The sequence below is a fragment of the Dermacentor albipictus genome, chromosome 1 (genome assembly GCF_038994185.2).
Source record: "Dermacentor albipictus isolate Rhodes 1998 colony chromosome 1, USDA_Dalb.pri_finalv2, whole genome shotgun sequence".
In the NCBI taxonomy this organism is placed as follows: domain Eukaryota; kingdom Metazoa; phylum Arthropoda; class Arachnida; order Ixodida; family Ixodidae; genus Dermacentor; species Dermacentor albipictus.
In genome coordinates this window covers 18,590,527-18,612,761 of record NC_091821.1, presented here as the reverse complement: position 1 = coordinate 18,612,761, position 22,235 = coordinate 18,590,527, and the positions used below count along the sequence as shown (strand labels likewise).

General features: G+C 44.2%; 1 protein-coding gene across 1 annotated transcript; it reads right to left on the bottom strand.

Moving 5' to 3' along the window:
• Nucleotides 1-21,499: 21,499 nt before the first annotated feature.
• On the bottom strand, nucleotides 21,500-22,012 carry LOC139054376 (protein YkfC-like). The gene has a single exon (XM_070531296.1). It carries the CDS (start codon nucleotides 22,010-22,012, stop codon nucleotides 21,500-21,502), a length of 513 nt encoding a protein of 170 aa, XP_070387397.1.
• Between the last annotated feature and the right edge of the window lie 223 nt (nucleotides 22,013-22,235).

The following is a 22,235-nucleotide window of genomic DNA, read 5'->3' as shown; positions in this document are numbered from 1 at the left end:
TAATGCATACCGAAAATTTCGATAGTCACCAATGCAGACGCCATCACGAAGGTGGTTACACAGAATGGGGTGCGTAAAGGCTGATTTGATTAAAAGGAAGAGCGCGATTAAAAACGCCTGTTAAGCTCCAATAATTATGTAAAAGACACGATGTGCGAGAAAGTTTGAAAAGGGTGAGAGTAGTTGCATTTCTTCTGAGAGAAATTATATTAAGCAGACAAACGAAGGCTTGTGATTCTTAGGGGCGCTAAACAACAAAGATTTCATGCGAGTCACCGTAAAATTTGGACAAGTTGTATCCATTGGCAATAAAGTGAGCAGGCAGTTCTGAATGGATTCAAGAGATTGCATCAGATATTTCTAATGAGGGGTCCTGATAGGGAAAGCATATTAGTCTTTTTGTCAAAGAAATGTCAGATAATAAGGATAAGGTTTCCTGAGAAAGATGACATCCTTTGGTTGGCACGTGCTGGTGAGCAAGTTGGTTATACATGTTTACAACGAAGACGCCAAATAAAACGACGGAAAAAAGAAGACGACTGGGACAACCACGTAGGCGCACTAACAACTACGCGTTTTATTTCTTGACGCAGGAATAAATAGCTTCTGCCAAGAGTCAGAACGTCAAGGAAAAACTGTGCCGCCATCTGCAACACGCAACGAAAACACAATACAGAACAGCTTCTAATTGCCGCTCCCAAGATGCACCAGTTCCTTTCTCGATAGAGAAAGTGAGGGTTCACTGATACGAGCATTACCACGCTTCTTGATTCAAGCGCTTCCAATATCTCCCTTGTCAGTTGATCATCTGTTCTGTTTAAAACACAGGTTCTATCAAAATCTGGAGTGCACTTGTGAGCATTACAATGAGCACTAATGTGACCTGAGAGCTGGTTTTCCATCTTATATCGATGCTCATACAATCTGTCATTCGGACATCTGCCCGTTTGGCCAACAGATGGTGAACCATACGACAACGGTACAGAATAAACTACTTTCTTTACACAGCCGACATGCTTCAGCAGGTGTTTTTTTGCGCACACCTGTTTATTTTCCTCATGTCCTGCATTCACTTCCGCACACATCAAACCAAGATGTTTCGGAGCGGAAAATAATACCCGAACATCTGCTCGTGTGCCTACTTTTTACAGACTGTGTAATGTGTGATGCAGTTGCAGTTGATGCTGTTGAAGCATGATGCAAAGTGCGTGATTCAGATGATGGCACTGTTTTTTCTTGATGTTTTGACTCTTGGCAGCAGCTGTTTACTCCTGCGTCAAGAAATAAAACACTCAGTTGTTAGTGCACCTACGTGGTTGTCCCGTGTCGTCTTCCTTCGTCCGTCGTTTTATTTTGCGGCTTCGTTGTAAACATGCATTGCTTGTTATGTTCAAAATAACCAAGCGTATGGAGTGCCTTCCCGCTAACTTTACCTATGTGAGTTGCGCAGGTTAGTGTCATTGTGAGATATATTCTGTGGTACTTACAAAATTTAGTGCGAGTGACAAGATTGATAAGGAAGTAAGTGTGTTCCGAAATAGATTGTGTCCGCAGAAATGTCATGAGTTCGCATTTTTAGTGTTAAATAAGATCGATTAGTTACGTCGTCATGGTCATCGTGAAGAGCAACGCGATCAGTTCAAGAATTAATTTGAGGGGAATTATTTATTCATCCGGAAATAGTTGAATGGATCAGCTAATATCAATTCTTAGATTGTTGATATAAGTAAGGAACTGTAAAGACCCTATCCCACTTTCCTTTCGGAGCAGCTCATGTAGCATCACTGGGATGATATGAGTGATTGCCTAGAACAGTGAATTGTTGCCGTGGCGATAAGAAGTTTCTAATCCACGAGAAGGCTACAAATACACATTCAGTGGCAGTATTCGCGTCCGTGTCAGAAGTAGGTCATGAAGAACCTCAAATATATATATATATATATATATATATATATATATATATATATATATATATATATAATCGTTAATCCCATCAAACCCGGGTGAGGTGGTTAGTTTGATTGCATATATATATATATATATATATATATATATATATATATATATATATATATATATATATATATATATATATATATATATTTATATATATGCAGTCAAACTAACCACCTCACCCAGGTTTGATGGTATTAACGCCAAAATACTAGTTGACACCAGTAACTAGAATTACGAAGGAACAGCGCCAACGAAGACGATCACAAGTGGGGAGAATGACACAGGACAAGCGCCACAGGATTGGCGCTTGTCCTGTATCGTTCTCCCCAGTTGTGATCGTCTTCGTTGGCGCTGTTCCTTCGTAATTCAAGTATGCACCATCTAGCCCAAATGAATGTTGTCCTGAACACCAGTAACATTTCTAGCCAGGTACTACATCTAATATTTACGCATTCCTTAAAGACTGAAAGCTTGCCCGACGACTGGAAAAAGGCCCTTGTCGTACCAATCTTCAAGACTGGCGACCACTCCCGTGCTATAAATTATCGCCCAATTTCTCTGACCAGCATTCCCTCTAAACTTCTAGCACATATAATCTAATCCAACCTAATGTCTCTCCTGGAATCTATCAACTTCATTTACCCTCACCAGCACGCCTTCAGAAAACTATTTTCAAGCGAGACCCAACTCGCCGAGTTCACCGATGACATTCTACATGTCATGGACCTTCATTTGCAGATTGATGTCATTTTCTTGGATTACCCAAAAGCATTCGACCGCGTTCCCCACACTCACCTACTTCAAAAACTCGCATCTATCGGAATCCCAAATATCTTGCTTACCTGGCTTGAACACTTCTTAAAAGGGCGCACACAGTTTACCTCTGCAAATCACCATAATTCATCTCTTAGCAGCGTAACATCGGGTGTGCCACAGGGCGCTGGTTTATCGCCTCCACTTTTCCTCATCTACATCAATGACTTACCTGCTAACATTAAGAATAAATTACGTCTTTTCGCGGATGACTGTGTCCTATATTCCCCAATCAAAGGCTCGAATGAAATCGCCACACTACAACAGGATCTCGATTCCATCGCAGTATGGTGCGAGAAATGGTACATGCCGCTTAACCTTACTAAATGCAAAGCTCTGTCATTGACCCGCAACCACAGCTTAACCAGTCACACCTACACAATAAATTCAGCTCCTATCAATCATGCCCCGTCTTACAAATATCTCGGTGTTCACATGACATCGACACTATCATGGGCAACTGATATTGACACCATCTGTTATAATGCTTCACGCACCCTTGGATACTTAAAACGCAACCTGAAAGCCACATCACAAGAAATAAAAAAGCTAGCATATCTAACATTCGTACGTCCGGAGTTAGAATATGCGTCATCTATCTGGCACCCTTCCCGAACATATGTAACCTATGACATAGAACAAAACGTGAACAAGGTGAATGCAGGAGCCAACGTTAAGACCTTGAAGAAGACAAGTCCACTTGTCGAAACGTTGGCTCCTGCATTCACCTTGTTCACGTTTTGCTCATCCTCTTGAATTTCCATCTCCCGCATTCCCCGTCTTTTTTATGACAAAGAAGCCATACAAAATCGCGCTGCTCGGTTTATAACTTCCAATTACTCTCGTGATACCAACATAAGCGCACTAAAACGTACACTTGAACTGCCATCACTTGCTTCCCGCCGGATCATCTCTCGTCTCTGCTTGCTTCACACCTTTTATTACGTTCCACACTCCAGACGTTCCCTGTTAAATCCACCCTTACGTAGATCCTCTCGCATAAGCCACAGTCGTCCCATAGCAAACATTAACACCCGATCATCTGCCATGAACACTTCATTCTTCCCTGACGCTATAACCCATTGGAACCACAGAAGATATCGTGTCATGCACTGACCGTAAAACGTTCCGCGAAATGTTAAATAACCACTCTGCTTAATACCGATCCCACCGATCCTTACTCTAACACATTGTTCCTTTTTTTTTCACAATTGTTCCTGGCTTGTAATTGTTTATTGTTGTTTCTTTACTGTTCTGTACATTTCTTCTAACATTGTTACAAGGATTAAAGCCCTCCCTTATGTAATGCATCCGGGCCTTTAAGGTGAAAATAAACGAAAGGAATTATAGCAGCATTTCCCAAGAATATCCTTTGCAATAACCAGGATGTCTAAAGAAATCGTTCTCTTCTAAGGACGGCGTGTTAGGTTCGGTACAATGATGATGGGTTCTAGAAATTTCCAGGGTACGATTGTTAAGGATATGGGATGATATTCACATATTTTTCGCCCAATGTGAAAATGGGATTCACTTTGCCTGTATCTCAGTCGTGGGAAATGGGACCGGTTGAAAAGAATGACGCTTGAATAAACTACTGTATGTTTTCCGATTTTAGTAGCAATAGCAGGCCATGCCACCGCAGTTGGAATGTTGCGCTCACAGTTTGCACTCGTACAGGTCCTGTTCGTGATGATGCTTGGCCAGTCCTGTTCCAAGTCACCGGCACCACTGGCTGGGCCTCGGTCGAGCGGACGGTGTCACCACAACCAGCTCTCAAGCAGCGAGCCATTTTCTACAAAAGAGCGGCCAGCATCCGCCAGATGTCATGCCGCCAAACCTAACTGATATTCATCCACTCGGCTGGCAACTGGGAACCATGTCAGCTGACCTGCCTGCATATAATCACGCACCCTTCTTCCACGCTTCGGGCCACGCAACGGCAGTTGGAATGTTGCGCTCACAGTTTGAACTCGTACAGGTTAGTTACCTTGAAGCTTCATGTTACCGTAGGAACAATCCTTGTCTGATTGCGATGCCATGGACCCCTGATATGTTCAACTGTATCAAATGGTTTGCGCTTGCAGCACTGTATTTTTGGCGCCTGTTATTGCTAGGTGGAGACATTGAAGCGAATCTGGGTGCTAGAAGAAAAGCGCAAGAAGAAAAACTTTACATGGTATTCAATGCCGTACAACGGTTGGAAACGAGTAATTGTAACTTGTTGGAATCAGTGAGCAAAGTGTTACAGATACACATTGGACTAAAGAATCATCGTGAATTGCTGACCAAACGTACCCGAAGTTGAAGGTAAACTTCAGTCACTTTCCTCAGAAAGACCAATATCAAGCCAAGACGTTAATCTAACAAAAATGCAAAATCAAATCCAGGATTTAGAATCAAAATTTGTATCAGGAGTGTCGCCTCAGTCTTGCAGCAGCAGCGAGCATGATATATCGATGATGCATGACAAAATAGACGATTTGGAAAATCGCTCGAGGCGCTCTAATCTTCTCTTTTATGGCATACAAGATACGGGTGATTCGGAAGACTGGGAAACGTCCGAGCATATATAGTAATGAAATTCTGCGAAGACAAACTAGGAGTATCAACATCTGCAATCGCACGTGTGCATCGCCTTGGACAATTTTCAAATGAACGCACTCGACCAATTATTGTGAAGTTTTTCAATGAAAAAGAAATTGAAATAGGGCTTAGTAATGGCCACAAGCTGAAAGATAATAACGTTGGCATTTCTCGTGATTACTCCGAGGCGGTACGCGATAAAAGACGTAAATTATGACAATTCTCAAAAACCATGAAGAAAGAAAAAGACCGTGTAAGCCTTGTCTTTAACAAACTAAAAATTAACAAGGAAGTGTACGTATGGGACACTCAAGCAAATTGCGCGAAGCTCGTTTCCCCGGCTGTGTCTCCAGTTTGACACGACGCCAACCTTTCAACGTCACCTAAGCTTCCACAAACACCACAAACACTAACAAATAGTACAATTAGTACTGAGGACGGTTGTTGCTTTTTATACACTAACATTAGAAGCGCTGTTTCCAAAAATGTCGCACTAACTTCACTAATCGACTCAATACCGGCAACAGTAACAGCATTACCTGAAACTTGCTTGAATGATATTATTCCTAATAAAAACATATTCGTTTGTGAAACTGATTTCAATATCTTTCGTTGCAATGGGAAAAATCGCCGAAGTGGTGGTGTCCTCCTTGCAATAAACGCAGTATATTGTAGTGCCCGTGGTTATTAGCACTTTCCTTGAATGCGTAGTAGCTTGTTCTAAATTCAGATCAAGTAACATAATTGTTGGTGTTTTTATCGCCCAACGGACCTCACTCATGGATTCACAGCAGAATTTTATCGCATTTATATTCAACTTACTCATCGGATTCCACATTCTAATATAATAGTTTTTGGTGACTTTAATTTCCCAGACATAGCATGGTACACACAATCAGCCTAAAGCACACCGTCAGAGTCCCATGCGTTCCTACACCGTTGTCTCGACTTCAATCTAACACAGTTAATTTCAAGCCCGACACGATGTTCTGCTCACTCTTCTAATATTCTTGATTTCATCCTAATAAACAATCCAGATATATGTTTTGAAATAACTCATATTAGTGGTCTATCCGATCATGATGTTTTAACTGGTCGCTTCGTTCATTCACCTACGAAAAGGCAAATTATCAGCAAGCAGATTAAGTGTTACAAAAGAGCAAACTTTGATCGTATTAACAATGAACTATCGCTTTTTTTCTGTCAACTTTCTGAGAGATAACTTGTCGCAGACAGTAGAAGAAAACACGTTACTACTTAAAAATGCACTCACTAATCTCATAGATAAATACATCCCGATAATTTCCATAAAATCCGATAACACTGCTCCTTGGTTTTCGCAGAACCTTCGTCGCCTAAATCACACGAAAAGGAAAATTATTCAGGCAAGCTGACAGAAATAAATCATCTGAATCCTGACGTCGGTACAAAGCATGTGACAAAGAATACCGAAGTTTACTCAAAGCCACGCGCAGACAATTCTATAAACGGGACCTGTCATCGATGTTAACAACGAACCCTCGGCGCTTTTGGCGCGGCATTAATCCCAAGCATTATTCTGACATCGTCCTTACTGATCATGACGGCGCGGCGTTAACTGAGACTGATTTTTCCCAACTACTGAACGAAACATTTTCATCAGTATTCACGCGTGAATGTTTAGAGCCATTAGCCACCATGAGTCGCACTGATTCGTTTATGCCGGAAATAATAACTACCAATTCTGGAATTTATTCTCTCCTTACTAATCTTAAGATTTCATCTTCCGCTCACAATACTGGCCTAAATAAAACAATTATAAAAAATATAGCTCTGAGCCTCTTCCCAATACTGTCCGCCTTATTTTCAAAATCACTATCAACAGTCGTTATTCCTCACGATTGGAAGGGCGCTAAAGCAGTGCCATTATTCAAGTCGGGGGATCGTTCTTCGCCGCTTAACTATCGACCAATTTCTTTAACAAGTAACATTGGTAAATTAGTCAAACATATTATACACTCCCATATCATTAACTACCTTGAAGAACATAACCTCAGATTTAAGCAATAGCATGGTTTTCGCAGAGGCTATTTCTGTGACTCAGTTCGCTGGCTTTATTCACGCCATACATTCATCAATAGACACCGAAATTTAAGTAGATGCCGTATTATCAGATTATTCAAAAGCATTCGACTGTGTCCGTCGTCGTCGACTTATTCCCAAGCTTAGACAGCTGAACATCGACTCTACTATTGTCACATGGATGAAAGACTTTCTTTCTAACATGATGCAATTTACATCGGTTAACAATCCCAACTCATCTCTAGTCCCTGTAACATCTGGTGTACCACAGGGAAGTGTGCTTGGGCCCCTGCTTTTTCTAATATATATTAATGATCTACCAGACGGCATCAAATCCAATATCAGACTATTTGCTGACGACTGCGTCATATATCATAATATTCACTCTAACTGTGATCATGACATTCTTCAATGTGACCTAAATGCAATAAACGTATGGTGTTCAATCTGGCTGATGCCTCTAAAGCTCGCTAAAACTAAATTCATGTCTTTTACAACTCAGGCACCCCGAACTTCAACATCTTACATCTTGAACGACAGCCTTGAAGAACAAGTTTCCAGCTACAAATATCTTGGCGTACACCTAACCCCTAACTTGACGTGGAATGATCCCATTAACCATATCCTCGCATCTGCAAACCGCTCGCTTGGTTTCCTTAAACTTAACCTCAAACATGCTCCCATGTACTTACGCAAATTGGCATACACAACACTAATGCACCCTAATATAGAGTACGCGTCAGCCATATGGGATCCCCATCAGACATATCTAACAACTGACTTCGTAGTCCTGCAGATCCGGGCTGTATGCTTCATCTTTTCAGATTATTCACGAGAAGCCAGTGTAACAGCATTGAAAAATCGCGCGGAGCTTGAAGCATTGTCCCTTCAACGTAATAGATCTCGTTTAACACTATTCCATAAGCTTTACTATCACATATCTCTTCATAATGAGTTCATGTGTGAACCATCAGCGATTTTTCCTCGTCGGGATCATTTTTGCAAAGTCAAATGCATCATGTGTCGTTCCCTCGCGTTTAGTCAGTCATTTATACCGCGCACTGCGATAGAGTGGAATAATCTGCCATCGCACATAGTCACGGAAACAAATGCCTCGAAATTTACAGACGCTCTACGCAGTACCATGCGTACCTAATATATAACGTTTCACTCTCTGATTTGTAAACCATTTTTTTCATGAGCCGTTAACCAAAGCCTCCGAGACGTTGTCATAGTTTGTGCAAATCATTTAACGTTGCTGTGCGGATAACCATTTTTATTTTTCCTTTTTTGTTTCTTTTTGTGTTTATACGTTTATGCACTGTAATTAATCTTGTCCCAGTTTTGTTTTTGGATTGTATTTATATTTACGCACTGTTGTTTGCCTCACCAATGTGACCTTCACCCTATGTGATACCCTCCCTATAGGGCCTTTAGGGTTATTGTGAAATAAATAAATAAATAAATAAATAAATAAATAAAAAAATAAATATCGTCTGCGCCGGATGATCGAGGTAGCTATTTTCGAATTATCCCTAAAAAGGTGCAATGCCTTCAGTACAAATGTCACTTGGATGTTCATGTACCTTGGTTGCAAAAGTGCAGAGTTGGGCTAGTTGTATGAGCAACATTTTGAGAAAAACAGCACAACAGCCCAAGTGAGAGACAAAACAACACATGCGCTGGCTTTCAACTGCTGGTTTATTCATAGGAAGGACCTGTACACATACATGGCATAAACATACTAAATATAGTCAACGTCACGTCTGTGCGTCAACAAGCACATCGGATACATAGAACAAATGAAGGGCCGGCCGACAACAGTGGAAGCGAAATAGTATCGTGCAAATTGAATTGTATACTTAGGGCAGGGTTCGATGAAAAACCGTCTGCCGAGGAGTGTACATTTTATTCATGACAGCAAACAAACACATGCCAAAGTTTGAACAAAAACAGAGCTTATGACTTTTCGAGTACCCTATGAGTCTCTAGTTAATTTTCACCTCTTGTGCCAGAACGGTTCTGCCCCAGCAACATACGGTGCGCCGAAGATACACATGCCCGACATACCTTTACACCTAATTGTTGACCTTATACGGTCACCGCTTCACAAATTATCAAACTATCTGCAGCAGGTGCTGCGACCACTTCTCACGAACACATCCTCAAATGTTAAAGACTCGGCACATTTTGTCAAAATCTATGCTGTCCTGGGACACATTGGACAAGAGGCAAGAAGAGCGCTACTGAACAGTTTCAACAACTCATGCAATAGAGGTACAGTTCCCCGGCAATGGAAATGAAGTCTGCTGATACCTTTGCTAAATCCGGGAAAATCTCTGTTGGACTTGGTGGCATATCTCCCTACCGCTCTGGCCAGCTGCACCAGAAAGGTGTTGAAAAGAATGGTCCTTGCACGTCTAGAATCGTATTTCGAGTGTTACAATATCTACCTCGCTTCCATGGCAAACTCACGTCGGGGTCGTTCATCAACTGATAGCGTCATTGACCTGACAACGTTTGTGCAACAGAAAAGCAATAAGTGCATATCTGTTGCACTCTTTCCCGACGTGAAAGGCGTGCATGACAGCGTTGCACATAAGACCATAATCAACTCCCCGGAGACTATGGGAATGAGCGACTGCATGCTTCACTGGTTATCCGACTACGTAACTCGTCGGCCGTTTTTTGTGCAAACAGAAGATGGCCCCACAGCTCAATATTACACCTACTGCAGCGTCCCTCAAGGAGGAGTATTGAGTCCCACGTTGTTCAATGTGACACTCATTGGACTAGCTGTAGTTTTACCTAAAATAATCTTCCTCTCGATATGCGCAGACGGCATCCGCCTTAGGACTTCTGTGGTCACTCGTCTTCAGCTTCGGGAATGATGTCAGCGAGCAGCAACTTTGGCATCAGCATACCTTCAAACACAAGGCTTGACTGTATCGACCAAAAAATGTGCATTGATTGCATTCACACGTAAACCTATGAAACCATACCCCGTTTCCATTTGTGAACACACTGTCACTTACTGAAAGGCCCATCGATTCTTGGGTGTAACAATCGACCAAAATCATTCCTGGAGCCATCATTGCACGTACCTGAAGAAATAACTGCTGTAGATTGCGCAGGTACTGAGATTCATGTGCGGGGAAACATGGAGTACATCTGTACGTTCCATGCTTTCAGTTGTACAGAGCTCTATTTCTGGGGTATCTACGCTACAGCCTTCCAGTGTCGTCTAGTACGTGTAAGTCAAATATTGGTTCATTGGGGAGGGGAGGAAGAAGAAGTGACCGTAGCGAGCAGCTTCAAATTCGAGCTCTCTGTATTTTCTATTTTGTTTTCTGTGATTTCTGCAATTAGTGACAAGAAAACTGGGGGATGTCATCCTCTGCAATGGGAGTACCAAACCCCGCTGAGCAACTGGGTTCTGAGCGGCGAGTTCATTAAGACGGCGACGTGAGTGACCGCTTCGACACTAGCATAGACCCGATTGCGACATCTGATGGCTCCTCAACTGAAGATATGGGCTCTGACGGCGATTCTACCTTGGTGTGAAGACGACATCTGGAGAGAAAGATAAGAAGGACATCACCGACCAGTCATCAGGCGATGTAAAGGCAAGTGGCAAGTAGTAATGCACTATTGTACACATACCAACAACGACAACAGACAACCTCAACTCACAGAATAGGCAGAGCCTGTTGGAATATTTCGAACTAACTGCCCATGGTCAATTTAATAAATAAGTGTAAACGCTCGAAAAAACTTCCTCTCGGTGGAAGTCAATACACCAACAATAGTGGAAACACTGAAAAATGTAACTCAGTTGAGATGTATCCCTGTTCCCACATTCTCCACATACGGCAAGGAAGCAAGGACAGGCGTCACCTGCACCCGTTGTGGTTTAACCTGTTTACCACCAAATGAACGAAATGGCACCTTCCTGCGAGCAGCGGCCACAGCGCACGGCTCGCGTTCGCGACAAAAACTTAGGACGTCACATACTGCAAGAACAAAGAAGCACAAATAATGCGCGATGTGACCTAATCCTACGTCCAGAAGTTGTAGTCATCATATAGGAGGCGCTTATTCCGTAGGTAGCGCCACAGATCAAGAATCACTGCACTGCAAACGTGCGGAGGGAGACATATATATGACCGCACTACTTGAGTCGCTCCTACAGTGTTGCCTGCTAAGTATGAAACTGAGTATGAGTCGCTGGCCATAAAGCATATTTGGTAAATGTGTTAACCATCGTTTCCTTTTACTTTGTATTTGTTCAGTGTTGTGGCAAGGCAGTGAGGGCGTGTTTGAAGGCCGCAATCTGTACGAGGGCGCGGAACTGCTCAGTCTTTCATGTATTGGTTCAGCTGAAAAGTGAGATTGCAGTGCAAGTTGGCAGTGCTTTTTGTATGAGTAATGCCCTTAATTGTCTCACAATTAAAAGTACATGTAAGTCGATATTCGCGACGAAGATGAACGGAAAAGTTTAATTTTGGGGGGGGTGTAGGAAGTACATGTGCATTGTGCACGTTCGTGAAGTTTTACAGCAAAGCTGTTTATGGCTAGGGCAACATGAATTTCTCGGGTGCGTCAATAAAAATTACCTTCATCTGCAATGGCTTACACCCCCCTAAGCAAGCAAAAATACAATGGTTCATCCCCTTAGTAATCCAGAGGCTACAAGCACTGAACCAAATGAAGGGAACAGTGCATACATTCATTGCAATTACGCACACAACATACATAACAGAAGAGGGCACGTTTCAATTAAGAACAAGCTCAAATCAAACATCTATCACTATCAGCAATGGCTTATAGCTTCGTAAGCAAGTAAAAATGCATTGGCTCATATCCTCGTAAGGCAGAGGCTACAAGCGTTCAGCAAGCAAGGCTACAAGCACTCCAACAACTCGCGAAAATAAGTTTCGTATCTTGGAAAGCATATTTAGCGCCAGCGAACAAAGACAGAAGGGCGACGACACCATTAGCGCATTGTGGTGTCGTCTCCCTTCTGTCCTCGTTCACTGGCGCTAAATATGCTTTCCAAGTCAGTTTACCAACACACCCAACAAATGACATTGCTGAAGTTTACTATCTTGTTCCAAATAGAACCCACATCACATATTAAGCTTATAGGAACAGATACCACACTTTCACCCGCGTCGTCCATGTTTGTGTTCGCACCGCCCTCTCTTTGTTTTCGCTCCAAGCGCTTGCGTATCCACTTTCCTTGCCTTCCGTTCTGCCATGGGGGCGGGCCCGTCGAAGCGTCACGCGTGTCCAGTCTCTTCGGGCTCCTCGGGAGGAGGGGGGGGGGGGGCAGTCCCGGCGTCCACGAGAATGTATATAAAAATTACGGTAAATGAGTTCGCACCTTTGTTCAAAATTATATGTCACTTCTGATTCGTGTGTTATACCGCTTCGCTGGTCATCGACCTCCACAGGATGGAATGGCGCATGATTTTTTCTGTAGCCGTGTTCGCAAGCGTCTCGTGAGGCTGAAGAGTTCTTTTTTAATTGTATATTGCTTCGTTGCTTGACCCTCGAACCTAGTACTAATTACATTGTGCAGGACGACTCTGAACAAGGCTACTTATTTTGGCATTCTAGCTTGTTGGAGGAGTCTGCCGTGAGTGCTCCTTGAAACCACCATGCGCACCCCCTCCGCCGCTCCTCCTCCCTTTTACTCATCCCTGCAGCCTCTGGTAACGAGGTCATTTTTCTGAAGAGTGGCGAAAAACGGCAACAAGAAAACAAATGGACGATGAAAACCGACCTCCCGGGAGTGCCCCACTCTTCTCATTTGCCTTCGTAACTCGCTGCAAACTGCCCGTCTCGTAAATGCCGAAAGCCTTAGGAGCCATGCACATCCATCGCGGCCTTCCGCAGTGAGGTTAGTCTTCCTTCCTACAAGTGGTCACTAGACTAAGGACCTTCATTACAGCAGCCTAGGGGGGAATTTATTGCGCGGGCTTGACGCACTACCATTTATCCAGCAGCGGCTGCACTCTTTTTGAGACAAGGCAGCGACAAATTTACGAGAACAGCCGCAGCGAGTGGGGGTGCCTTCATAAAACTTGGCTGTTTCTCAACCGTATACTAACTAAGGCTTAAATATCAGTTTCCTCGAAGGGTTAATAATTGTTGTTTGTCGATTCGCTGCTGCTCCAGTGAAAACCATGAAAACGAAATTTACTTTGCGGATTATGTTTACGAAGCATAAAAAGGTAATGAGAGTATAGTTGAACTTTTATTGAACGCATCCGCGAGACTTGGTACCGATGAACTTCTTGTCAAAACCAAATCGCGCAGCGTGTATAGTCGTTTTTAACGCCCTCGTGGAAGTAATGGTCTGTAATGAACACTTCTAGGACAAGTTACAATGCCCTGGAGGATAAATAAATTCCACAAATTAATTTGATGTACTATTCATTATGAGCACGGTAGAGCAAGACAAAACGAGGGTATGGAAGGAAATGGGATGGGTCTTGTGCGGTGCCACCGCCCTCTTAATGAATCCTTACCAATTAGCCTGGTGATCAGTTCTGCTGTATTTATTTTTTTCGCTTTCGGGTACATGTTGCAACGGCAAAATTGAAATTGGTGGTAAAGAGGCTGTGGCAGCTTAGCAGAAATTCCAAGTCAAGCACCACATTCGAGATATCTCTCATTAATATACTACGAAATACATGGGTGATCCACTTAATAGTTTATCAAAAGTCTTCTTCTAGGCGTTGGGTACGACCTTAATCGGAACGTCAAGACACACTTTAGGAGATTTTGGGGATGTATATATGCGTCGAAATCGCTGATATACTCTTAAGATTTTTTCCTAAGCAGACGTGAAGTAACTGGTGCTCTGATTCCATTTCGCAATTGCAAAATATGTAGTAATGTCATCAAAAATTGGTCAGCGTTTCAATTAGCAATCTGGACATATTCTCCTTCCTCACGCGTTAACTTCCGTTTGTTCCAGAAATTGGCCTGAAGAGACAGCCGCGCTATTTGCCACAGATGATTTCTGATAATTGCTTTAACTAAAGGAAACAAATTGGCAGTTTATCCCACGGCACACGCACCGCGGGAATGTTTTCAAAAACGAGATAGCATAATTACACAGTGCACGTGGACTTCTCAAATTTTCCATAATTGCTCAGAAAATGGCTAGGAAGAGCACAGAAGTTTATTTACGATTTGTAAATGGTAGCTTCAGACATAGGAAGAAAGAGATCGACTAAAACTTTGTATACAGTTGGTGGAATCCATTTGTATTATGTGGCACAACAAACGCCTCACACAATTATTAGTATTTGTTCCTTTCTTTTCTAATTTAGCGTTTCTATAAAGGAATTGTCTTCTGCCTTTAAAAAAGAAAGAAAGTAAAATTCCAGTTAATTCAATGTAAAGCAGCACTTCTTGCAAGATGGAATCTCTCTCTCTCTCTTGGAATGAAAGCGCTGGCGGTTCTTGGAGCTTCAACGCGGCGGGGGTTTTGTAGTAGGGGTGGGGTGGGAATAGGACTTTCTACAGCGCATGTTTAGAGCGCAGATGGCACTGTTGGATGGTGCAATGTATGAGGTCAGCGCAGGCGTAAGGTGCGGTGTTGGATTTTTCGGTGTCCCTTTCCCAAGAAGCCACTGAGGTGTCCATCACCCAGCGAAATAGTTACCGCTGTTTTGTTCGTCGTGTTGACAGCTCTGCAAAGAGGTGGGCGGCAAGGGTGGCGCAAAGCGAACGCTGCAGGAAGCCACAACATAGCGGGCCGTGACATGAGCGCGCACCAGAGAAGCAGTTCAATGGCAAGTGTACACCACTAAATACTGCAGCGCACCGAAGACAAATCCTTGCAGTCTTCGTGGGCATAATCGTATGAAAATAAACGTTTCACGTTAATCTTCTTGCGACAGGTTCCGTGTACGTGTACATCAGCAAGCTTTTTCGAAAAGGCTTCATGGGGCAAGAAAAATGTTCCGGCCAAATGAAGACTCGGCGCAGAGCACTAAGAAGCCAAAACTTTTAAAATTGTGCGACATGTGTGAGGCATTTGGACTAGAGTGTCCCTTACGGGAGGCATCTTTGGAAGAGAAATATCCCTCAGCAATCAGACGACCTGTGCTTTGAAAAGTGTGAAACCCGCATTCTTCGAAAGGAAACTGGATACGTGAGACTCAGACACTTGGATTCGGGATGTGGAACTGGATACTCATCATCCTGTCGAATTACCTCAGCCTGCTGCGAGACACGGGTAAACATTTAAGATGCGGGGCATTACGCCATCAACATACCTGCACTGCGAGGATGCACACAGAAAAAAAAAACTGAGTAATTTAGGAAACATCTACATCCCACAAAAGCCACCCTTGCAAAAAGCGCACGGTGCCGAACTGGTATGTTAATTGGAAAGCTTTAGCTAAATTTATCGATGTCGTCATTTGTTAAAACCAGTATAAACCGAGACCCCAACTATTCACCAAAGAAAAAACGGTTCTTTTCTCTCTCGTTACCCAAACCTGTACTTGTGGCTTGCTTTGCGACTCCTTTGCTAACCGTGTTGTGGTCACAAAAATGGTCGGCTCTTGTCGCAGTGACGTCATAATCGACAAGAGAATCCCGATGCTGCTAGCCTAATGACGGAACCAGTCGGGGGGTGTTCGTGCGCCGTTGTTTCACTGGATAATACGGCACCGCCTAATCAGCGGCGTTCGGCCACTTGGCCCACTCGACGAAATAAGCCTGCAATTAGTGCTCAGTGCTTAGTTTTGTTAGCAGTGCATCTTTTGCACGTGGTGGGCACAACACGGAAGTGCTTAGGCGTTGATCCGTTCCTGAAACGCAGTGCAGGTTTGAAGCAAGCGTTGCTTCACCGACACTCTCTTGTTGCTCTTTGCCCAATTCTCTCCGGGAACTTCTTGGTATTTTTTTCCACAATCTGCACAATCGCTCGTCTAATCGAAAACGTTGCATCTCACTAGTCTAAGTTCCACATGTCACTATAAATATCGCGACGTCCGGGAAATCAGACTGGAAGTGAAAGTTTTCCTAGAGCCGACATACAATTACATTGCATAATATATAATATCACGAAGGCTTCACAAGGAGCGTATACGTGACAATGCCACCTTTTTAAAGCACTATGATCATGATGCTTTAAACTATAATAAAAACTAAAAAAGCATTTATTTATACAAATGATGCATCCCCATGTGCAGGGAAATCCTCCCGTAACTAAAACAGTACTATTCTCTACGCTTTACTGTCTATTGTCGTAAGAGTGGAATGGTCATTCAACTCTCTCTGAGAAGGACGGTGCATAAGAAAATTTCCCCTCTGTCTTTTCTTAAAGAATTAACAATACATTTTAGTCTATTGGACATTGTTTGTCGGTAAAATAATGATTTGAAGAGCAACTGGACCTTTTTTTTCCTGATATACTCTCCACAGTTTTTACATAGTGTAGAGGGCAACAGAACTCAGCCAACCAAACAGAGACCATACCGAAAAATCAGAATGATGCTCATACTTTACTACAAGTTACATAGTTATAGGTTCATAGAAGTTCATAGTACTAGTTTACTATGAAGTGTTACAGACATTCGACACGGGTGATTTCAGGGCATGCCACGTGTCAATGCAACACATCACTCGCGTCTTGACGATGCAACCGGGAACTGTGGTCTTGGCATCCGATGCAGTGATAAATATAGTGTTTTCTTTTTGTTTGTGTTATTTCTGTCTAAGGGAAACAATATAGGAGTACAGGTAAGAAAGATCGATATGGGATATGAAACATAAAACAAGCATCTGATAAGACAGAATCAGGGAAAAAAAAGCTGAGAAAGAAAGCAGATGCACGAAAGAAAGCAAGGATGTATTAGTGTCGTTTGGTAACTCCCTTCTATGTTGGAAGCTCAGTAGCCTTTATCGCTTTCTGTCGTCTCGACCCTATAGTGTCGTCACGACAGAAGGTGATAAGATTAGAATTTCAGTATCGTTTGCTCCGAAAGCGGCAGGTAATGGAGATGTGATAGCAAGGTCGCGAGCGGCTGGTGTCCACTAGCGAGGACAACGACAAAGAACGTTTTCAATGGTTTTCTAGCTACCACAATGGACATAGGCAGCACTACTGGGGCGCTATAACGTAAAGCTATTCCTAATTTTTCTATTCCTATTGTGCAATCTGCCTTCCGCGATTGGTCAAAAACTTTTTTGGACCACCCCCATTTCGCCTGTCTGCCACGCGACGTCACGAAAACTGCGATAGTTCAACATCTGATATGACGTGCACACAATGATTGTGCATGACTGGACCAAACAAGAAAAAAATGGATATTTCTGCTTCGACGCCTTTTCGCTAATCATCATCATCATCATCATCATCATCGCCATCATTATCCTGGTTACGCCCACTGCAGGGCAAAGGCCTCTCCCATACTTCTCCAACTACCCCGGTCATGTACTAATTGTGGCCATATGTTGTCCCTGCAAAATTATTAATCTCATCCGCCCACCTAAGTTTCTGCCGCGCCGTAACCGTTAATAACCATCGGTTATCGTCCCTCCTCATTACATGCCCTGCCCATGCCAATTTCTTTTTCTTGATTTCAACTAAGGTGTCATTAACTCATGCTTGTTTCCTCCCCCAATCTGCTCCTTTTTTATCCCTTAACGTTAAAACCATCATTCTTCTTTCCATAGCTCGTTGCATCGTCATCAATTTAAGTAGAAGCCGTTTCGTAAGCCTCCAGGTTTCTGCCCCGTACTTGAGTGCTGGTAAGACCCAGATGGTTATACACTTTTCTCTTGAGGGATAATGGCAACCTGCTGTTGATGATCTGAGAATGCCGGCCGAACGCACCCCAGCCCATTATTATTCTTCTGATTATTTCAGTCTCATGATCCGGATCCGCGGTCACTACCTGCCCTAAGTAGATGTATTCCCTTACCACTTCCAATGCCTCGCTACCTATCGCAAACTGCTCTTCCCTTACCCGAGACCGTTAAACATTACTTTAGTTTTCTGCAGATTAATTTTTAGACCCACACTTCTGCTTTGCCTCTCCAGGTCAGTGAGCATGTATTGCAATTGGTCCCCTGACTTACTAAGCAAGGCAATATCATCAGTGAATCGCAAGTTACTAAGCTATTCTCCATTAACTCTTATCCCCAAATCTTCCCAATCCCGGTGTCTGAATACCTCCTTTAAACACGCTGTGAATAGCATTGGAGAGATCGTATCTCCCTGCGTGACGCCTTTCTTTATTGGGATTGTGTTGCTTTCTTTATGGAGGGCTATGGTGGCTGTGGAGCCGCTATAGATATCTTTCAGTATTTTTACGTACGGCTCGTCTGCACCCTAATTCCGTAATGCCGCCATGACTGCAGAGGTTTCGACTGAATAAAACGCTATCTCGTAATGCTTTTTCGCCATTAGCCCTCGGTTATTGGTAAAGAGTTTTCGGACTGCACCCACTTCACCTGCCTGTCACGTGACGTCTCAAAACCGCGACAACTCGCCGCGTCAAAGTGACGTGTTCGCGTTAAAGATACATTAATATGCCGAACAAAACTAAATTTTTTTATGAATAGCCGCAGGCTGCCCCGTTCCGAAAGGAATAAAAGATGGCCGCCGCCGATCGCTCAGGCACTGGTTACTCGCACCTGCCGGTGAGCTTGGGTTTAGTTGCGTACAATAAAACTTTTTGTGTCGCACTTTAAGGTTTACTAGCGCTTTCGCCATGTTTACAACCTCGCTCTGCCAACGCTTCTTTGCTGAAGATCTGTTTCAGCAGCATTCTTAACCTTCCGTTGCATGCCGCCGCGATTTTCCACCAGCCACCGCAAGCTAAGTAAGGGAAAGCGAACGCCCTCCGTCCACCGCCCTCCTCCACCACCCTCTCGACCCGGTGGTCGATTTTCAGTGCACCGCTCAGTACCATCGAATCCCTCTCTACTGGAGCATGCTCCTCGCCTCTTGTCAGCCAATTAGATAAGACAAGCTTCTCAGTGTAGGCAATGTTATTCGTTTTTAAAGCAAGCAAAAGTGACTTCCTGTAAACGAGGAGAGCGTTTGATTGGTCAGTTTAGACAACCTTGCGGGCCACCGCTCGATGGTTACGCAAATTTGACATCAGGAGATTGTAATAAAAACATACTGGAATAGTTTTACGTTATAGGGCCCCTGGTGTTATAAGAAAGCTCTGGCGCTATGTGCGTAAAAACTCTGCGATCACAAACGTGAAAATCCTGCGCGCACACGCCACACGCCAGGAACAAGTGTAGTTTCATGTGTGCAAACAATTTACACGGAGGTTTTACGCTTGCCCGATGATTGCTTCCGGATTTCCATCCGCGCGTTCGGTCGGCTGACGTAAGCGCTACAAGTTCGTCCAAGAAAAGCCTGAGTACGAGTAGTGCTTTTCTTAAATGCGCGAACCAACCCTACACTTAACTAACGCGAACTGCGCATTTGTATTTTCTATACTGCCGCATGATAGTATTCCTGCATGATATCAAGCGGCAAAATGCCTCGCAGCATTTTTGTGGATATTCTCACACACACACACACACACACACACACACACACACACATACACGTCTCCGTTGGGCGGCGCCCCTATTCCAGAGCACCGCTGAGCCTGGCCACTTTGAGAGCGTGTTGCACCAATCTTTTTTGGACTGTGAGCGCGCCGCTGGTGAGCAGGCCCTCCGACTGTTCCGCACTGGGCTTTTTTTCTTTGTCTAAAGAGAAGTTATTTCTGCACTCCCATGCTATGTGATGTAGTGTTGGGATGGCCCCACACCATGGGCATGTGTCTCTGTATTCCCTGGGAAACATTTTATGTAGGATGTGTAGACTGGAGAATGTTCCTGTCTGCAGCCTTCACCAGCCGACTGCTTCGTGTTGTGTTAAAGATGGGTGGGCTGGTGGATATATTATCATTTTGCCTCTGTGATGGTTTAGTATTTCCGCGTACGTTGGTTCCACCGTCATAGTGGTATCCGGGTCCATTGACTGTCCCACTCGGTACGTGAGCTCGCGAGCTAGAGTGTCGGCCCTCTGGTTACCCTCTATTTCGGTTTGACCCGGCACCCAGAAAATCGTATGCAATATCTTTTCGTTCGGAAGCCTTGCCACGAGGAGGATTCGCAGCGCCCCTTTGTTGATTCTACCTGCCCCGTTATTTCTGGATGCTCCTTTGGAGTCTGTGAGTATTATCAAGGATCTGTTTCTACAGCAACCCTCCGCCGCTGCTAGAGCAACAGCTGCTTCTTCTCACTCTGTTACCGTGCAGCTCCTTAGGGTTAATTACACTGCTTATTAGCTCTCCCATGTGATCCACGGTCACTGCCGCAACTCTATGTTCTTTGGTGTTGTGGTCCTTCGGGTATAGGGCTGCATCCGTGTATACCACATTGTTTTTAGTGGCCAGCTGCTTTTCTACGTATTCTGCTTGCACCTGTCTTCTGGCCGCATGCAGATTCGGGCCACATTCCTCGGCAGGGGGCTAGCTTTCAGTTTCTGGCGAAAGGAGTCTGGTATGTTAGCCATCCTATCCTTCGTTGCTTCTATGTTTTTATAGCCTAATATTTTAACGAGCGCCCTGCCGGTGGTTGACTGCTGGAGCCTGTACAGCTGCGCACGCAGTTGTGCCTCCTTGAGCTCTTCAAATGTGTTGTGGATACCTAGACTGAGTAGCTGCTCGCTCGACGTGTTTCTGGGCAGATGCGACGCCGTCTTGTATGCTTTCCTGATGAGTATCTCGGCTTGTTCTCTCTCTTGTTGCGTCATGTTGTGGTACGGGAGTGAGTACGTGACCCTGCTGACCACCAGGCTCCTGACCAGCTTAATCGTGACCCCCTCCTTCATGCCACTCCGTCTTTGCGACACTCTCGTGATCATCCTGCTGACTTGCTCCGTCGATTGCTTGAGCAGGCCTAGCGTGTGTCCGCACCGTTTGCTGCTCTGGATCCACATGCCGAGGATGCGTATTATGTCCTCCTCTGGTATGACTTGACCTTCGAGATACACTTCTATCTTTTCCTTGGTTGTGTTCCTTCCAATCCTCAGAATTCCTCATTTCTTGGTTAAGCACGCGAGGCCTCTCTCCTTGACGAATTGTTCGACGCATGTTGCCGCCTTCTGAAGCTTTTCTTCTTTTTGGCCTAATGATCCCTGATTTAAACAGACCGTTATGTCATCCGCACACATGGCGTGCCGGATGCCCTTGATCTCGTTCAGTGTCTGAGATAGCCCGATCATCGCGATGTTAAAGAGAATTGGCGAAATGACCGAGCCCTGCGGGGTACCCTTGTTAGGCGTGTCAAAGGTATCACTCCGCAGGTCTCCCAGTCCTACTGTCGCCGTGCGCTTTGACAAGAATGCCCACACGTAATCGTGGACTGCCTTGCCACAGTTGGTCTTGTTTAGCCCTACCATGATGGCTCCGTGGCTGACATTGTCAAAAGTCCCATTGAGGTCTAGGGCCATGATGATGTTTTCGCCTGCTTTGGGGATCTTGTTAAGGATCTCTTCCTTTATTTGTAGCAAGACATAATGTGTTGACAGGTTCGCCCGGAAGCCAAACATGCTGGGGGGGGGGGGGGGGTACAGTTCGTTGTCTTCTAGGTGTCGCTGTCTTCTTTTGGTGACCACTCTTTCGTAAAGCTTGCCGAGACACGAGATTAGCGAGATGGGCCGCAAGTTTTCTGTCTGTAGCTTCATGCCGGGTTTGGGTATCATGACCACTTTCACGTGCTTCTATTCTTTCGGTACCGTGCCCGCTTCCCACTGTGTATTGAGCAGTGGCGTA